The sequence below is a fragment of the Macrobrachium nipponense genome, chromosome 8 (assembly GCF_015104395.2).
Source record: "Macrobrachium nipponense isolate FS-2020 chromosome 8, ASM1510439v2, whole genome shotgun sequence".
NCBI classification, from domain to species: domain Eukaryota; kingdom Metazoa; phylum Arthropoda; class Malacostraca; order Decapoda; family Palaemonidae; genus Macrobrachium; species Macrobrachium nipponense.
Window position 1 is genome coordinate 4492237 of NC_087203.1, and position 19288 is coordinate 4511524.

A 19288-nucleotide genomic window follows, 5' to 3' on the forward strand; every position below is an offset into this window, starting at 1 on the left:
GAACCCACCCCTTCCTGGTTCACATGATGTCAGGACGGGTGGATGCATCCGTGGCATTTGTTGATGACATTTTTTGCCATGAAAAGTCTGTAACTCACAGAGACACTGCTGCCATGACATCTATTGTCTGCAGGTGCACAGTGAGTTGGTAGGCTGTATGGTAAGTCATGCTCCCATAGGCACTTTTGTAGAAAACAATGGGGATTCTTGATGCTGCAGTAATTATGAGATATTGCCAGTGAGGGGTGCAATAATGCTACTGTATATCCCAACCTGGTATAATTTGATAGGTCACATATTTAGGTTCTTGTTTTTTCCACACTTTACTGTTGGGCTTTGATGGGCATCCTAAATGAAAGAAAGTAGGTAAAAAGTTATGTGAATTTATCATGGACCATTTTTTTTCCACTGGGTCACAGATTTCTAATCAGGAACTATGCCTTTTTGTCACCTGTCAATATCTTTTGTATGCTCCTTTGAGGACAAACAGTGGCTATGGTAAAAAAAAAAATAGGTTTGTTGAAAGACAACCTATTTTTGGTAATCGTTGTGGGTCCTCAAACCCTCTCGCTTTCCCAGACAATAATGCGCAAGTATTTGGGGCATTGTGTTTATCAAAGGAACTGTCTTACCAAGACCAACTACAGTGGTACCTCGAGATACGAAAGGCTCAACTTACGAAAAACTCGAGATACGAAAGCTAACACGAAAAATTTAATGGCTCTACACATGAAAAGTTTTCAAGATATGAAAGGTTTCTGTAAAGTCCGAGATTCGCCCGAACCACCGATAACAATTTTGAAACTCGCACGCTGCCAACTGAGTAGACTCGCCACCATCCTCCTGCTCTCCCATTGGTTCCTGATGCTAGTCACCGCCATGAGATCCTTCTCTCCTATTGGTGAGCATCCCTCCCATGATGCATCTACGTAGCGGCGTGCTTCTTCGGCCACTGCACGGCATCATCCGTATCGTACGCACGCAGTATTCTTTCGGTCTAACAATTTTGTTTATTAACGTAAATTCGTTAGTGATTTCGTTGCAGTATACGTACTTTATCGTGTTGTGTGAAAACTTTACTTACACGTAAATTACGTACAATATACTATAAGTAGTCATGGGTCCCAAGAAAGTTGAAATTCACGGAAAGAAGCGAATGCTCTCTTTGGAGACAAAGATGGAGATAATCAAGAAGTATGAAGCTGGTATGCAATTCGAGTGTGATCGCCAAGGAATACGCCAACCCCAGAGTTCAAGGCTTCGCATGGGTGGTTCGAGAAATTCCATAAACGGACTGGCATCCATTCGGTGGTGCAGCATGGGGAGGCTGCCAGCTCGGACACAAAAGCGGCCGAAGCCTTTAAAAAGACGTTCGACGAGATGATGACCAAGGAAGGCTACAGTTCTCAGCAAGTCTTCAACTGTGATGAGACTGGCCTTTTTTGGTTTTTTTGGAAAAAAAATGCCTCGTCGGATGTACATCACGCAGGAAGAGAAGAAGCTACCCGGCCATAAGCCTATGAAAGACAGGCTTACGCTCGCACTTTGTTCAAACGCCAGTGGGGATTGCAAGGTGAAGCCCCTACTGGTGTATCATTCCGAGACTCCTCGAGCCTTCAAGGCCCACAAAGTGCTTAAGGAGAAGCTTCCAGTGATGTGGAGGGCTAATGCGAAAGCCTGGGTAACGAGGCTTTTGTTCACGGAGTGGGTAAATCTGTGTTTCTGCCCGACAGTGAAGAAATTCTTGGAAGAGAAGCACCTCCCTCTGAAATGTCTGCTGGTGTTGGACAATGCCCCTGCTCACCCTCCTTGCCTCGAGGAAGATATCCTAGCGGAGTATTCCTTCATCAAGATTCTTTTATCTTCCGCCTAACACCACCCCTCTCCTCCAGCCCATAGGACCAGCAAGTGATATCGAACTTTAAGAAGCTGTATACGAAACATCTTTTCAAGAGATGTTTCGACTTCACCGATACCACAAACCTCATCTTGTGTGAATTTTGGAAGGAGCATTCGACATCGTCATATGCATCCGACTCATCGACCAAGCTTGGCAGGAGGTTTCGAGGCGAACCTTGAATTCCTAGTGGAGGAAACGCTGGCCTGATGCCGTATCCGCCCGAGACTTCGAGGGATTCGACGTGGGCGAAGCTGGTGCTGCAGATTCAGAACAGTTGACGATCTTGAAACTGTTTTGCAACCAGATCTTGATGAGATTGTTGCCACTCGGCAAGTCCATGGGGGCTGGTCGTCGACGAGGACGACATCAACACCTTTTCGAGGAGCACCAAGAGGAGCTTACGACAGATAACCTGAGGGAGTTGGAGGCCATGCAACATAACGTCGTTCAAGAAGAGTTCTCTAGCAGCGGTGAGGAGGAGGAGGACAACCCTATGACAACGGCAGAAATTAAGGATGTTCTAGCTGCTTTTCATAAAGTGCAATCGTTTGTAGAAAAAAGACACCCCGAAAAGGCCTCACACAGTCGTATGCTTGCGCAGTTCAATGACGTTTGCCTGAGTCGTTTCAGGAACATTGTCAAAAGCAGGCAGAAGCAATCTTCCTTGGATAGTTATTTTTTAAAGAGGCCTTTAGTATTAGCAGGAGTAAGTAAAAAGGAAGAACTAAGTGTACTAAAAAACAGAAAGTTGAAAGTGGTGATGAAGTTGAAATTTTGTTTAAAAAAAAAAAAAAAAAAAAATTATAAAAAAAATTTTTTTTTTAAAAAAAAATTTTTTTTTTTAATTTTTAGTTTTTTTGTAAAGTTAAGTGTTAAGTTTTGTTAATGTGTTTCGTGAATTTTAGTTTATTTTCCTTACATTTTTTTATGTTTCGTAAAGTTAAGTGTTACAGTTTTGTTAATGTGTTTCATAAATTTTAGTTTAGTTTTCCTTACATTTTTTTATGTGTTTTGTAAAGTTTAAGTGTACGTACGTACGTACGTATCTGCCGTTTGGTCCTCCTCCTCTGTCGCCACTTTTGGAGATAGCCTCACTCGAAGGTAAGCTTCCACATTTTACTACATACCTACAGTATTTCTGTATACCATGTACACTAATACACTTTATTTACAGGTAATTAGCAGTACATTATTAAGTAGGTATTGAATGGTCCAAATTGTTGTAGTATTTCATTGTTTATAGGTCAATTTAGCTTTATTATGAAATTCACTGGGGGGTGTTTTTGGAGGGCTTGGAACGGATTAGCCATTTTACATGTAAAATGTGGTCCAGGATACGAAAACCTCGTGATACGAAGGGCGCCTCGGAACGGATTAATTTCGTATCTCGAGGTACCACTGTACTATAAGATAATTCTTTGATATTGGCTGGTCTGTCTTATGATGTCTTGGGGGCTATAAGAGTAACTCCTTTGAGGATTCACAATGTCTACCAAAAATAAGGGTTTTCCTTCATCAGAACCTGTTAATTTTCTAATGATCTTTTAGTTTCTACTATCTTTTAGTTTCTTCTACTTTTTTCTTTCTTTGTACTGAAATTATGGCTTTAATCTATTCTATTGATTTAAATTCTTTTAAGAGCTTATAAGAAAAGACTGCTTGTTAGTGTATTTTGTCCTGGGAGACCATCAGTATTCTCACTAAGTTTTGTAATATTTGCCATCTAGTTACAGTATATATGATATAGGTATGCAGATATAGAAATTAACACAACCAGTGGAAGTGCAAATAAAACCCTAACCAAAACTTACTTTCTACTTAGAAGTGTAAGTACCATAACATCATTTCAAAAAATTTCTTGATCATTCAATACGAAGATCTGCATTATAATTCAGTAGAATGGTTAGGCATCTGTTATATCAATCAGCCATCAGGAAATGTTTGAGCATTAGTGGACCAACTGTTAATAGAATGAAGGTCACAATACAGTGGTACCTCGAGATACGAAAGCAAATACGAAGATTTTTGCGGCTCCACATACAAAAATTGTTCAATATACGAAAGGTAGTTGCTGTAAAGTCAGAGATTTTCCCGGACCACCGATAACAATTTTAAAACTCGCACGCCGCCTACTGAGTAGATTCATCACCATCCTCCCGCTCTCCCATTGGTTCCTGATGCTAGTCACTGCCATAAGATCCTTCTCTCCTATTGGTCAGCATCTCTCCCATGATCCCATGATGCATCTACGTAGCGGCATGCTCTTTCGGCCACTTCATGGCATCATCGGTATCGTAAGCACGCGGAATTCATTCGTTCTATAAGATTTCATTTATTAACGTAAATTCATTAGTGATTTCGTTGTAGTATACTTTATCATGTCGTGTGAGAACTTTACTACATAACATAATTACATACAGTATATACGCAGTCATGGGTCCCAAGAAAGTTGAAGTTTATGGAAAGAAGAGGATGCTTTCTTTGGAGAAGACGATAGAGGTAGTTAAAAAGTATGAAGCTGGTATGCGATTGAGTGTGATCGCCAAGGAATACGGCCGAAATTCGTCCTTAACAGAAGGATGTCATCGAAGCAGCTACACCTTCCAAGGGCGTGACTATTTTGTCCAGCAAGAGGAGCCATGTGCACAATGAAATGGAAAGGCTGCTTCTTGTCTGGATAAAAGACAAAGAAATCGCTGGCGATACGATAACGGAGACGGCAATCTGTCACAAGGCCAGCGCTATTTTCGTCGATTTGATTGCCCAGGCTGAAGACAACAGAGGAGAAGGGACACCGACGCCAACCCCAGAGTTCAAGGCTTCTCATGGGTGGTTCGAAAAATTCCGTAAACGGACAGGCATCCATTCAGTGGTGCGGCAATGGGAGGGGGCCAGCTCAGACACGAAAGCGGCCAAAGCCTTTATTAAGACATTTGACGAGATGACTCTCAACGAAGGCTACAGTTCTCAGCAAGTCTTCAACTGTGATGAGACTGGCCTTTTTTGGAAAAAAATGCCTCGTCGGACGTACATCACGCAGGAAGAGAAGCAGCTACCCGGGCATAAGCCTATGAAAGACAGGCTTACGCTCGCACGCCAGTGGGGATTGCAAAGTGAAGCCCCTACTTGTCTTATCATTCGGAGACTCCTCGAGCCTTCAAGGCCCACAAAGTGCTTAAGGAGAAGCTTCCAGTGATGTGGAGGGCTAATGCGAAAGCCTGGGTAATGAGACTTTTGTTCACTGATTGGGTAAATCTGTGTTTTGGCCCGACAGTGAAGAAATTCTTGGAAGAGAAGTGCCTCCCTCTGAAATGTCTGCTTGTGTTGGACAATGCCCCTGCTCACCCTCCTGGCCTCGAGGAAGATATCCTAGCGGAGTATTCTTTTATCAAGGTTCTTTATCTTCCGCCTAACACCACCCCTCTCCTCCAGCCCATGGACCAGCAAGTGATATCAAACTTCAAGAAGCTGTATACGAAACATCTTTTCAAGAGATGTTTCAACATCACCGATACTACAAACCTCACCTTGCGTGAATTTTGGAAGGAGCATTTCGATGTTGTGATATGAATCCGACTCATCGACCAAGCTTGGCAGGAGGTTTCGAGGCAAACCTTGAATTCCTCGTGGAGGAAACTCTGGCCTGATGCCGTATCCACCCGAGACTTCGAGGGATTCGACGTGGGCGAAGCTGGTGTTGCAGATTCAGGAACAGTTGACGACCCTGAAACTGTTTCACAACCAGATCTTGACAAGATCGTTGCACTCTGCAATTCCATGGGGCTGGTCGTTGACGAGGATGACATCAATGACCTTCTCGAGGATCACCAAGAAGAGCTTACGATGGATGACCTGAAGGAGTTGGAGGCCATGCAACATAACGTCGTTCAAGAAGAGTTCTCTAGCAGCGGTGAGGAAGAGGACAACGACTCTATGACAACGGCAAAAATTAAGGATGCTCTAGCTGCTTTTCATAAGGTGCAATCATTTGTAGAAAAGAGACACCCCGAAAAGGCTTACACAGGTCGTATGCTTGCACAGTTCGATGACGTTTGCCTGAGTCGTTTCAGGAACATTGTCTAAAGCAGGCAAAGCAATCTTCCTTTGATAGTTATTTTTTAAAGAGGCCTTTAGTAGGAGTAAGCAAAATGGAAGAATCAAGTGATACTTCGAAAAAACAGAAATTTGAAAGTGGTGAAGAAGTTGAAATTGTATAAAAAAGTAAAAAAAAAAAATGTAAAAATAAAATAAAAAGAAAAAAAAAACATTTAAGTTTTAAGTTTTTTGTAAAGTTAAGTGTGACAGTTTTGTTAATGTGTTTCGTAAAGTTTAGTTTATGTTTTCCTGACATTTTTTTATGTGTTTCGTAAAGATAAGTGTACCTATCTGCCGTTTGTCCTCCTCCTCTGTCGCCAGTTTCGGAGATAGCCTCACTCGAAAGGTAAGCTTCCACATTTTACTACATATGTACATACAGTATTTCTTGTATACCATGTACACTAATACACTTTATTTACAGGTACTATGTTGTACATATTAGCAGTACGTAATAAGTTAGGTATTGGATGGTCCAAATTGTTATAGTATTTCATTGTTTATAGGTCAATTTAGCTTTATTATGAAATTTACTGGGGTGTTTTTGGAGGGCTTGGAACCGATTAGCAATTTTACATGTAAAATGCGGTTCAAGATACGAAAAACTCATGATACGAAGGCTGCCTCGGAACGGATTAATTTCGTATCTCGAGGTACCACTGTAATTCCTGCATATAGAGAAGAAAGTAATTCCAACTCAGTCCGACCCAGAAACTTGAGTACCCAGGTCAAGGATTCTCAAATGAGTGAAGATGAGATGAGGAAAGGGAAGTGGTAATGAATATTGAAACAGTCAATTATTTGTTCATACCTAATTTGCAGACTTCATAAAGCAATGGTTTGAACCTAATACAAACACAGGAGCATTTATTTACTAAATAAATCTAGTGCTAATATACCTCAGTGCTCTTTATATAATCAAAAACACATTATCATCACCAATATGCTTCCAATTATTATCAGAGATAAACCAGCAATCAGGATGATCGCTTGTTATCCTGATCACTGGTTAAGTATATTTTTCAGTGGACCTCTACAACTAACCTTAACTATGCTGTGAATATTTGAATTGTTAATTTTAATAAAAAAATCTTATTTCCTTAAAATATCTCTCAAGACAGAAGGGAATTTGTTCTAAGAAAAAAGTATGAGAATAATATAAACCTTGATGCAACACATCGGAAGTATCGGTTTGTTCCACCATAGAGGTCATCCATTGACACAATGTGATCTCCAGCTGACAGCATGTGTGTTATGGCAGTGGTTGCTGCTAATCCTGAGGCAAAGGCCATACCTAAAGAAAAATAGCTCATTTAATAATTTATAACAGCAATCTCAGAAGCTGAAAAGAAATACTGGATTAAAAAATAAAGTTCGTGTAATATTAAAATTACTCCTAAAATTTACTGTTAAAGTGAAAAGTGGGTAATGGCAGATGAAATTGTTGCTGCTAGAGTCTAACCTTAAAACTGGCAACCTTGGGACCAGACCACTGCTGAACCACATACAATCCCATGACAGAAATCACCCTTAAAAAAAAAAAACCTTTGTAAACAGTCTTGCCAGGTTATTCCAGACATATACTTCACTTCAGATAGTTACATATGAGTTTAACTTTGCTCATAAAAAATTGACAGACCCCAGATTGTTTTGACATACAATGAAATACTTCATACGAAGTAACAAAACTAACTGACATTCCTCAGAAAGATGTCAGTCTGATGAAACAGATTGACAGTTAACAAATCATTTGATGAACCAACAAATGTGAATTGACAGTTTGTCAAAATTGTTTGAAAATCACATCTCACTTTGACAATTAACAAAATTCATTATTGTATTGAAATTAATTACTCTAAAAATGATTTTTGAGAAATCTGTTAGTACTAGACCATTTAAAATACCAAGCAACTAATGCAGTGTTTAAGTCAGGTACACTATAACTTGGTTACAGAGAAAAAGAGCTATGAACGGAAGTGTAAGGAGGAAAATGTTGAAGATAGAAAGTCAAAGTAGTTGTAAGTGAAGGATGTTTGCTTGGCAGAAGGGATAACTAGTGTGCACACAAGAGGGGAAAAGCAATGATTGTGAGAGGTGATGTCAGTGGAGGACATTACTGTGGTCTGTTTGACAAGGGAGCACAAATATCGTTGGTGACCACTTGGATGATTAGAGATTTTGAGAGAGTTAATTGGAACTTCAAAAGGATAGTGTTGAATGTGTCAGTGACAGGTATAGCAGGAAGGTCAGTTGAATGGGGAGAAGTGAGGTTGGAGGTAAAGTTGGGAGAGATTGAGGTGAAAGCTTGTTTTGTGGTATACTGGGAGATGAGCACAGGCCATGTTTCCTGTTTGGGATGGACTTTTTGAGGAGTTGCATGGATCAGGATGTCCCAAAGACTTATTAGTCCATCTGAGGGTGTTTGGGAGTGTCAAATGTGGAATGGTATCGGAAGAGTCTGAGAGCTGAGCTATGATGTGTCCTGTAGTAGCCCCATTTCAGGAGGTTTTGGTGGCAATAAGTAAAAAGTCCATATAAGGTGATTGTGTCCGTACACATTGGGGTTGTTGGAAGTGAACGATAATGGTAAGGAAGTAAGTTTTGCTTGGCAGAAGGGATAAATGTCAGTGTGCACACAAGAGGGAAAAAGCAATGATTGTGAAAGATGATGTCAGTGGACAACAGTGCTGGACAACAGTGCTGTGCTCTGGTTTACATGGGAGCCCAAATATCGTTTGCGAATGCTCGTGAATAGAGATGTTGAGAAAGTGAATTGGAACGATAAAAGGAGAGCGGTGAGATTGAAGTGGAGGCTTGTTTTGTGGTACTAGGAGATGAGCAAATGGCATGTTGTTTCTCTTTAGGATGGACTTTTTGAGGAGTTACAAGGATTAGGATGTCTCAAAGACTTATTAGTCCATCCAAGGAGACATCATGTGCTCACTTATCTTTAGGAGCAGGTTTTATAATTCCTTCACCGTTTTCTAATGATATTGTCTAGCTTTCTTTTGAACTTTTCCACACTGCCACTGTTTACAACTTCTGGTGGCAGTTTATTCCATATGTTAGATATCATGTATGCAAATAAGTTTCCATAATGGGATGTGTTGTATCTCTTCAGTTCTAGTTTCCATCCATTATTTCTTGTCTGGTTTTCGTTTAATGTGAAGAGGTTACTGTCTTATGTACTTTTCTTACCTATTTCAGTATTTTGAATGTCTCGACATTAGTTGTCCTCGCAATCGTCACGTTTCTAAGTCCTACATGTTCAGGCTCTTGAGTTGTATTTGGTAACCTATTTGCCTGAGGGATGGAATTGACTTTGTGGCTCTTGCTTGTACCCATTCTATCTATTTATGTCCTTAGTGTTGGTGACCAAAACTGTACTGCATATTCAAGATGTGGTCTAACTACTGATGTGTAGAGCTGCAGCACCGTTTCCTTGTTTCTGTATTTGAACTGCCTCTTTATGTATCCCACTAATCTGTGCCTTCTTTTCAGCTTTTATGCATTGTTTTGCGGATATGCATTGTTTTGTGGATTTTAAGTCCTCGGTAATAATGACTCCAAGGTCCTCTTCATGTTCTACACTATTTGTCATTCCCAAGCAGCTTGTAGTTGGCATGAGGGTTGTTTGTTCCAATTTGTAACACTTAGACATTTATCCAGGTTAAAGGACATTGCCATCATTTTGGCTACTCTCCTGTTTTCTTAAGATAATTTCTTAAACTTTCCACTGTATCGGGGTCTGCTGCATTTACATCTATTTTGGTGTCATCTGAAAATTTGGCTATCCTGCTAGTTAAGCCTACATCAATGTCTTTTATGTAAATAAAAAACAAAGGCAGAAACCTGAGGAACTCCACTTGTCACATCTGCCCATTCTGATTCTTCACCATTTGTAACAACTCTGGTTTTCTATTTGTTACCCAATCTTCGATCCAGTCTGTTATTTGTTCATACGCGAACAAACCTTCAGTCTTAACAATAGGATAATTTCTAGCGCCTAGCTGGATCCGGTTAAAAGCAGATGAAAGCAAGGAATCTTGTGATATCTGGCAACTCATGCGTAGATCAGGTGAAGAGTGGTCAAGGACCGCTCATCTACGCCAGTCTTTTCTTTAACCACCTAGGCGAGAGTTGTGTTTACCTCTTGGCCTTTTCCCAGTTCATTGCCCGTTTCGTTTCTTTTAGTGTGTGTGTGTGTGTGTTTTTACCTGGTATTATGGCTGCTTCTGCTGCTCCTCAGCGTCAGCGTATGTGCCCCGGAGTTCCTGGTTTTCCGCGTTCTCGTTTTCTGGCTTCGACAGAGACCGACCCTCACATCACATGCAGTAGGTGTTGTTCGAAATTTTGTACTAATACGAATCCTTGCATGGAATGCCAGGCATGGCCTAAGGAGCAGTGGAGGAAGTTTTATGGTAAGAGGGAACATTGGAGAGTCTTCACTCTTCCTATTTGGGTGGGCTTTGCTCCTATTCTCGATGTTTTGTCTTCCGCAGTAGTCAACCCCCACAGTAGCGTTGTCCCTGCATCTCCCTCCTTTTCTTCCATTGATTCGTCGATGGAAGTATCGGGAGGTCACCAGGGTAATTTTTGTAATGTAGCCCCCCTCTTCCTCATGGACTTTTTTGGTTCCTGAGAAGGGTGAGGTTTTTTCATCATTCTCTTCTCTTCCAGTGTCAAAGGCATCCAAAATGGCAGCGATTTGGAAGACACTTGGGCTAGGGGGTACCCCCATCCTTGGAGGGGTTGCTAGCGCATTTTGTGGAGGCTCGCAACCCCCTTCCCGGTCTGGCCAGGCCATCCCCCCTCCTCCCGGCTTCATCTTCGCGGGTAGCAGCAGTCGGCCATCTTGTATTGCTCCGCCAGTGTCTGCCACCACTTTGAGTCGGAGTGACGCTGCGGCGTCAGCCCCGTTGATGACGTCACAGGATCCATCTTTGTGTATTCCTCCGCCAGTGGCATCTCTTTCCCCCTCGCACCAAGGGGAAGCCGTGACGTCACCGCCACTTGTGATGTCACTCTCATCGATGACGTATCTCCCAGTCGTCTCCTCTGATCCACCTCGCTTAGCCGCGACGCCATCACTGCCGCCCAAATCGCAACATCTCCCTTCCTTGTCTTCGGAGCCTTCTCTGGCACATCAGTCCAAGGTCATATGCCAGGCAGTACTTTAGAGGCTGGATATGAAGTTGGCTGTCTTAACGGTTGGGAGGACTGGTAGGAAACGTGTTGCTTTGTCCCCGCCTTCCGAGAAGAGTGCGCATAAGAAACTAGTGCTGTCTTTCTCTTCCTCTTCCCCCTCTACGCCTCGTCAGCGTATCAAGCGTTGGAAGGCTAAGGACTTTGCCCTCCCTTCGCCTTTGAGGGAGGAACAACACAGACGTGTTCCTGAGAGTGCTGCAGTTTTGGGCAGTGTTAGTGGTGTGTGTTCTGCTGGGGTTGCTTCGCCCTCGGCCTTGTATCTCGAACGTGCAACACCCCCCCTCCCCCCCAGTCCTTGGACACTGAGAGCGTGTTGCAACCTCCCCTGCCTGTGCACATGATGTTGTGCTCCTTCTTCTCCAAGGCCTATTCGTCGCCATAAAGATCTGAAGGCACCTGTCAAGAGGTCGAAGGTAGTGAGCACGGAGTTGGTGCAGCTGGAGTGTTTGCCTGCCTTTCTCACTGGTGCTTCCAAGAGTTCGACTATAAGGGATTCTCCGTCAATCTTGAGTATTCGAGTTTCCCGCCATGTCACGTACGTACGGCCGCCACGCCCGTGACTATTCATGGACATCTTGAGTCATTTGTTGAGATAAGTGATGTGCCTATACTCTTTTTTTTCATCTGTCCATCCGCCTATGGTGTTTGTGTATGGTAACATTGCGTCCCGGTAAATAATTACGCTGTGTGTAAGTATTAGGTTAAATAAAAGGATATCTGGGTGTACATTTGCAACTGAAAAGTGTTTTAATAATTTACTGTATACCGAATTACACCGTTAATATTCGAAAAAGGATATTATTATAATTGTTGAATGTGAGCTGAATGTAACTATCCAAAGCCCGGGACGCAGTGTTACCATGCAAAAACACCACAGGCGGATGGACAGATGGAAAAAAATCAGAGCATAGTGTTATAGTGGGTCCGTCCCGGAGGCCGAGGCTTTGACCCAGCCCAGAAAGGTTAGTAGGGGTTTCAGACTGTTTGGCTACTAACCCTTCTGTTAATTTTGGCGAAGAAGGCGCATTAGAAGAGCCTACACAACCTTCTCGTCATTGGTCTCCGGTGCCAGAACAGGAGGAGGGAGACACGCAGGTGTTTCTGTCTTCCTTTTCGGAAGTTGTTGATCTCATTCGTGAGTTCAACAATTTGGAAAGTAGGACTCAGGCTCGGTTGTGTTACACTCCTTCTTGCTTGGAAGCGTTGGTGGGAGCTACTCAGGACCCCAAATCATCTCTTCAGCTGCCTTTGTCGGGGCACGTTCAGTCGGTCTTGCAGAAGGTTAACGCCTCTGTTTCTGACCAGGACGGTTCATTTCGCTCTGGGGTTCTACCAAACTACTACCTCCGCCTCTCACGAGACATAGGAAGTACTGTGCTACAAGCTCTGCATTTTTGTTGTCACGCCACCTTAACCCAGACGTCATCGCCTGAAGTTGGGTTTGACTTTGGAACAGGTGAAGTCAGTGGCTCCGTCCTTGTCTCCGCAAGATGCCTCAGCTTTGGAATCTACAGCGGCCTCCATGTTGCAGACGGTTTCTTGGCTGGACCTCTAGTCTGTGGATTGCCAAGATAGCTTCTGACAGGTCCCCTGAAGGGTTGGTGAGTGCCGCCTCGCTTGCCAGTCTATTGCAGTCCGGGGGCAAGACGCTTTCATCTTTGGCTCACCTCTGTGCCAATTTATGGTTTAATCTTCTTCTGATTAGGAGGGACGCGGCTTTGTCTAGGATGGAGAGATCGCTGGACACTGAGTCTTTGCTGGCATTGAGGAACGGAGATCTGTTGGAGTCACAATTTTTGTTTCCACGGACAGAACTTGAAGATGCGATTGACCGGCACCGGGCTGACACCAAGGACCGACTGGTGCACCAGGCCGTGTCTAAGTCAGTCTCTCGCCCTCAGAGACGTCCGGCTCCTCTTCCTCCCCCAGTCCAGCAGCAGTCGAGGAGATCATCGCCTAGTAGGCCATCAAGGACCTCGAGTTCGGCAGGGCCTTCCCGTTCAACACAGCCTAAGTCTCAAGATCAACTCCCCTTTCACTCTTGTTCCTTTAAACCAAGAAGGGGCCCCAGGGGCAGAGGTCAAGGGGGCCATCAGTAGGTTAGGCGCCTCTCCCTCACCTGTGCCACAGGTGGAGAGTTGCCTGGCTGGCCATTGGGCCAAGTGGCAGAGTTACGGGGCAGAGAAGTGGGTGGTAGATGTCCTTTGGGTGGGATACCTGTTGCCATTTTACTTCTCTCCTCCTCTGTCGGACAAGCCGCAGCTCAGGAAGACGTATCCTCCAGATTCTCTGAAGTTCTTGACTCTTCGGGAGGAAGTGCAGAAAATGCTGGACAAGGATGCGATAGAGGAAGTAGTGTGTCCGTCCCCGGGGTTTTACAGTCACATCATCTTGGTGCCCAAGGCGTCGGGAGGATGGAGGTCTGTGATCGACTTATCCACCTTGAATCGGTTCATCAGGAAGACACGGTTCAAGATGGAGACCCCGCGCTCGTTGATGGCGGCCGTGAGGGAAGTTCCTTCGCTTCTCTCTTGCGGACAAGATTTTCGAGTTCAAAGTCTTGTGCTTCGGGCCGACGACAGCCCCTCAAGTGTTCACAAAGGTTTTCTCTCTCGTGTCAAGTTGGGCCCACGATCAGGGGATCCGTTTGCTGAGGTACCTCGACGATTGGTTAGTCTTGGCAGTTTCCAGAGAGAAGCTGCTGCAGGACAGGGATCATCTACTTCGGTTCTGTCCTGACCTGGGGATATTAGTCAACCAGGAAAAGTCAAACCTCGTACCCCCTCAAAGAATTATCTACCAGGGTATGGTCATCGATACGACAGTGGCAAGAGTTTTCCCGTCGGATCAGAGATTGGAGAAGTTGCGGGCTGTAGCGTGCAACTTCCTGTCAAAGTCACATCAGTCAGCTCATCAGTGGCAGGTTCTTCTGGGAGTGTTATCTTCCCTGGAGAAGCTGGTCCCTCATGGGCGTCTTCATCTTCAGTCTCTGCAATGGAGACTGGGAGAATTCTGGTCTCCAGCGGGGGACTCTCGTTTATGGTTCCTCTGTATTTGGAAGTGAGAGAAGACCTTCGTTGGTAGTTGGACGATCAGAATCTGTTGAAGGGTGTCCCTCTGCATTCTATCCCACCAGACTTCCTTCTGTTCTCGGACGCCTCCCTCGCAGGTTGGGGCGCGCACTTAGGCGGCCTCATCGCTTCAGGCGTTTGGGGTTTGGAGGACCAGCAACAATCAACGTCGTCTTTGAGTTGAAGGCAGCTTTCCTGGGTCTGAAGGAGTTTTGGGGGAAGGTAGAGGGTCACTCTGTTGTTCTCATGTCGGACAATACCTCGGTAGTAGCCTATGTTAACAAACAGGGAGGCCTGGTTTCTCAGCAACTTCACGTCTTGACTGCCAAGCTTCACCAGTGGGCAATCAGCAATTCGGTAGAGCTCTCAGCCAGCTATATCCCAGGGAAACGGAATGTAGTCGCAGACAAACTCAGTCGCTGGGATCAGATCCTAGGCACAGAGTGGTCCCTTCATCAAGTGGTGGCAGACAAGCTTTTCCAGATTTGGGGGAGACTCATGCTGGACCTTATCGCAACACACTACAACAGGAATCTGGAGGTGTTCTGTTTAGTGGTTCCAGATCCCTTAGCAGAAGACGCATTCCAACATCCCTGGGACAACCTGGAGGTGTATGCCTTCCCTCCGTTTTGTCTGATCCATCAGGTTCTCAACAGGCTGATGACTTCACAGGGTCTCAGAATGACATTGGTAGCCCCTCTGTGGCCTCAGGCAGAATGGTTTCTAGATCTGCTGTCGTCGTTGTCAGAGATTCCGAGGGAGATTCCCCCTTGGCAGCATCTCCTGTGTCAGCCCCATGCAGAAAGGTTCCACCAGTCAGTAAAATCCCTGTCTCTTCACGCTTGGAGGCTATCAAGTATCTCCTCCGAGCGAGTGGCTTTTCTCAGAGAACAGCTGGACACATGTCCAGCAGTCTTAGGAAGTCAACCTCCACTGTTTACCAAGGCAAATGGTCGATCTACTGTGATTGGTGTCATAAACGGGGTTTTTCTCCAATCGCGACCTCTATTCAGCGAATAGGAGACTTTTTAGCCTTCCTCAGAGACGAGAAACGTTTGTCTGTTTCTGCTATTAGAGGCTACAGGGCGGCACTGGGAACTTTCCCTGCTAGTTAAGGGTTTTGAGCAGTCGAGTTCTCCTAGAGAGCTCAAGCCTCCAACGTGGCATGTTTCCTTGGTGCTTAAGAGCTTAACTAAGAATCCATGTGAGCCCTTGCGTTGCTCATCTGACAGGAACCTGACGCTCAAGACAGTTTTCCTTTTGGCTTTGGCATCTTCCAAGAGAGTAGGAGAGCTTCACAGTCTGAGTTATGAGGTGAAGCACACCAGGGGTTGAAAGTTGGTGTCCTTCGGATTTGTCCCGGAATTCGTGGCCAAGACCCAAATTCCTTGGTGCATGATGACAGGTTCACTTCGTTTTCCATTCCATCACTGACTGACTTTGTGGGTGGTGATGCTCAAGAGCTTTTGTTGTGCCCTCTCCGGGCCCTGCGTTGCTATCTTAAAAGGACTCGGCTCCTTAGACCAGGCTGCCGCAGACTTTTTGTTAGCACAGGCCATACAAAGAAAGAGGTGTCTAAGAATACGTAATCTTTTTGGATACGGGAAGCCATCAGACAGGCATACTTGACTCTTGATGATTCCACCACCACGTCTGTGCAGGCTAGAGCACATAACGTCAGAGGTATTGGTCCCTCTCTGGCTTTCATAGTGCTGAGCGCTGGCACTTGGTTACGCCAGTCCACGCTCACCTCCTTCTATCTTAAGGAGGTTGGCCACAGATCTATGGACACGTTTTCCCTGGGTCCTATGGTGTGAATGAGAGAATGAGTGAGTTGGCTAGTCTCCTTCTTTCTCTTGTACCTTTCCTTCTTCCTTCGGGCGGTTTAAGGAATAGACACGTCATTTATTGGACTGGTCTGATACAGGTGAGTGAGGTAGTCATACTGGTAGTGTGGTCGTGCAATATACTACAGTATCTTACCCACTATATGGTAGCATAGGCTCCACTCCTTGGCAAGGAGGATTCGGAAGTAATACAAACCCGAGAGTCTTGGTTTGTTATTGCACAGTCAAAGTTTCTCTTTGGTTCCCTATACAATGGATATCCCGTATATCATTGTATGTCCAGGTTCTGAGTGGTTAGATATTAGTTTATCTAGCTTCTCAACGGACTTCAGTCCCTCTCCAAGAACTATTTCTTTTGAGAGCTGGACTGGTGGGTAGGCCCCCAGCCAGTCTAGGATGTCTTATATCTCCCTCCAAGTATGAGTCTATCCTGTTGTTAAGACCGAAGGTTTGTTCGCATATGAACAAATGACAAATTTTCTGAGACAATTTGAATTTTTCATAGCGACAAACCTGAGGTCTTAATGTTATACTGCCCACCTCTAGCCGCCCCTCTATTTGTTAAGTCATCCTGAGTTGGGAAAGACTGGCGTAGATGAGCGGTCCTTGACCACTCTTTACCCGACCTACGCTTGCGTTGCCAGATATCACAAGATTCCTTGCTTTCATCTGCTTATAACCGGATCCAGCTAGGCACTAGAAATTATCCTATTGTTAAGACCTCAGGTTTGTAGCTATGAAAAATACAAATTGTCTTAGAAAATTTGTCATTTCTCCTACAATTCCTAAAGCCCTAACTTATGTCATTAGTTTTTTGTGTGGAACTTTGTCAAAGGCCTTTTTAGAAATCTAAGTAGAATATGGATGTTGGGACAGGATTTCTGTTGAAAAATGAGGTGGTAATAAGGAGAAATTCAAAGTGAGGTAGTAAGTATGACCAGGTTTGTGGGACTGATTAGTAGGACTCTGAGGTAGGAAGAGGATAGTATAGTGGAGTTGGACAAGAGTGAGAATGAATTGCTAACAACAGAGGACACTGAGGAGAAGCAGCAGAATTGTTTTGTGGTGAGTGACTTGCAGAGGTGTATTAGAGATGGAGTACCTGGGAGATGGTGGCCCTTGTTGAGTAAATGGATGCAGTTTGCAGAGGGATTTGTTGTGCAAAGGCACAGTGTATTTTTCAAGAGAGAAGATGGGAGAGTTGACTTATGTTCCAGTGTTCTTGATGAGAGGAGCAATGGGGATGTGCATGTTTGTCCATTAAAAATATAGACATTTGGGGAGGTTTCAGTTGATTGAGTGTGTGAAAGAGCATCTGTTTTCCCCATGTTTGAGGAAATTTTGTACGGATGTGGCAGTTAGTGCGAAGAATGTCAGAAGGGAAAGAAGTATCAGAGTGTATGCTAGCTCACCTGTTTTGAAGTTGAGTATGAAAGCACCATTTGAGGTAGTGGCATTTGATTGTGTAGCCTTGCTGGTAACTGTAGAAGCAGTTGTTGTGGTATATCATGTGTAAGTTTTTAAGTTGTGCAACTGTGAAGAATAAGACTAGTGAGAATGTTGAAAGAGTAGTCAGTATGGTCCTGTTGCCTATGTGTGTGAAGAAGCCAGGAAGAATGTTGAATGATAAGGGACCAGACTTTGTTGGTAGACCTTTTGAGCAAATGCTGGGAGAGTGGGGTATCAAGCATGTAGTTACAACTATATAAATGTTGAGTGCTAATGGATTGATGGAACGAACCATAAAGATTCTGATTTAGATGTTATGAATGTTGACTGATAGAGAGAATGAATGGGATATGTTGTTAGGGAGAGTGCTAGTAATGTATTATGGGTCAGTGCATAAAAGCACTAACATACCTCCAAGTGACAAGTGAGTAGTAATGAATTATGAGATATGTGAGAGTGAGGTTGGATTTGAATGCAGATGAGCAGGAGGTGTGGTCAGGGAATGTGTTTAGTATCTGTATACATAGTATCTATGTTGATTTTTTCATGAAAGATCTCAGATTCTCATTTGGAAGGAGCGAAAGGCTTTTATTTAGAAAATACTGCATTCAGAGATCCCAAAATAATCTCTGCCCTCAACTTGGACGTCATAACAAAAATAAATTCTATGGTGACCCCAAAAATTGTGTTGACCTCCATGTATCTTGGTTTATTCTGAGTTGAAGTGTTGAGAAGATAAGGAATTACTTTAGGACACATGCCAGAGTTGGAGATTTGTGGAAAAAATTATGATTATACGTAGTACAGTATTAAGGTTCTTTTAGTTACGGGGGGGGGACTATAGGATCAAGTTAGGCTAAGTTAAGTAATGTATAGTTAAGGCTGAAGGTCTTAAACCACTGTAGTATTATTTAGATAATAAATTAGGTCAAGGAACGTTTGAGAACCTGAAAATTTGCTCCAACATCCTCAACCAATTCTAATTATTAAAAGCCCCTACACTGTTATATCTAATTTTTCCTCATTTCTGAGGTCCTAGCTGCAATTTCAACAAATATGTAAAGTAGGAAGGAAAAACTTTTTTCTTTGTCTGTTTGCTTTAAAGTTAAGAACTCCCCTTTCATTTTTGCAACAATATTTAGAATAGTAGAGAATACGTAGTTTCTTCAAAAGAAGAAATAGCTTGTGCCTGTAAAACTTGAAGAAATTTTGAAGCTGTTAAGCCTAATTTAGATGGGACCTTATAAAATCCAGATAAGAACTTGTGAACCGTGTTCACAAGTTGCTACTTCATAGTCATCTGACACTTGACAACTAAAATAATCATGGTCTATGCTTTGTTTTTCTGAGGAACCTTTGCTAATAGGAGCTGGGTGGAAAAAAGTTATGAAGTAAATGAAAGATAGGAAGTAACAGTATGTATACTCTTTGGGTTGTGGGTCTACGATATGAAAACTGATGAGGGTGTAATTACATTAATTTTAGTTGAAAACCATGAAAAAAAGCATTTCAGGATGGAAAACTTGTCACGGATGGCATCTGCATTCATTTTTTTGTTGGAGTTCAAAAGTTGTTCAAGGCTTGTAGCGGTGTTATGGGAAAAGTACTAGATTTCAATGGGAAAATTATGCATAACTATTGTAGAGTTGATAAAGCTCCTAATCTGCAAAATTCACAATAATTTATTGTGCTTTATTTTTCTAAGTTCTCTTCTGTTC

General features: G+C 43.5%; 1 protein-coding gene and 1 long non-coding RNA gene across 4 annotated transcripts in view; one reads left to right on the forward strand and one right to left on the reverse strand.

The window, feature by feature from the left end:
* Positions 1–19288, reverse strand: part of LOC135222593 (cystathionine gamma-lyase-like) — a 108614-nt gene that overhangs the window by 71786 nt on the left and 17540 nt on the right. For all 3 annotated transcript variants that reach the window (XM_064260683.1, XM_064260682.1, XM_064260684.1), the window contains exon 4: positions 7160–7289. In XM_064260683.1, the coding sequence (XP_064116753.1) occupies positions 7160–7289 (130 nt within the window). The remainder of the gene's footprint in view (positions 1–7159; positions 7290–19288) is intronic.
* LOC135222594 (uncharacterized) overlaps positions 1–19288 on the forward strand; it is a 70027-nt gene that overhangs the window by 46543 nt on the left and 4196 nt on the right. The window lies entirely within an intron of this gene.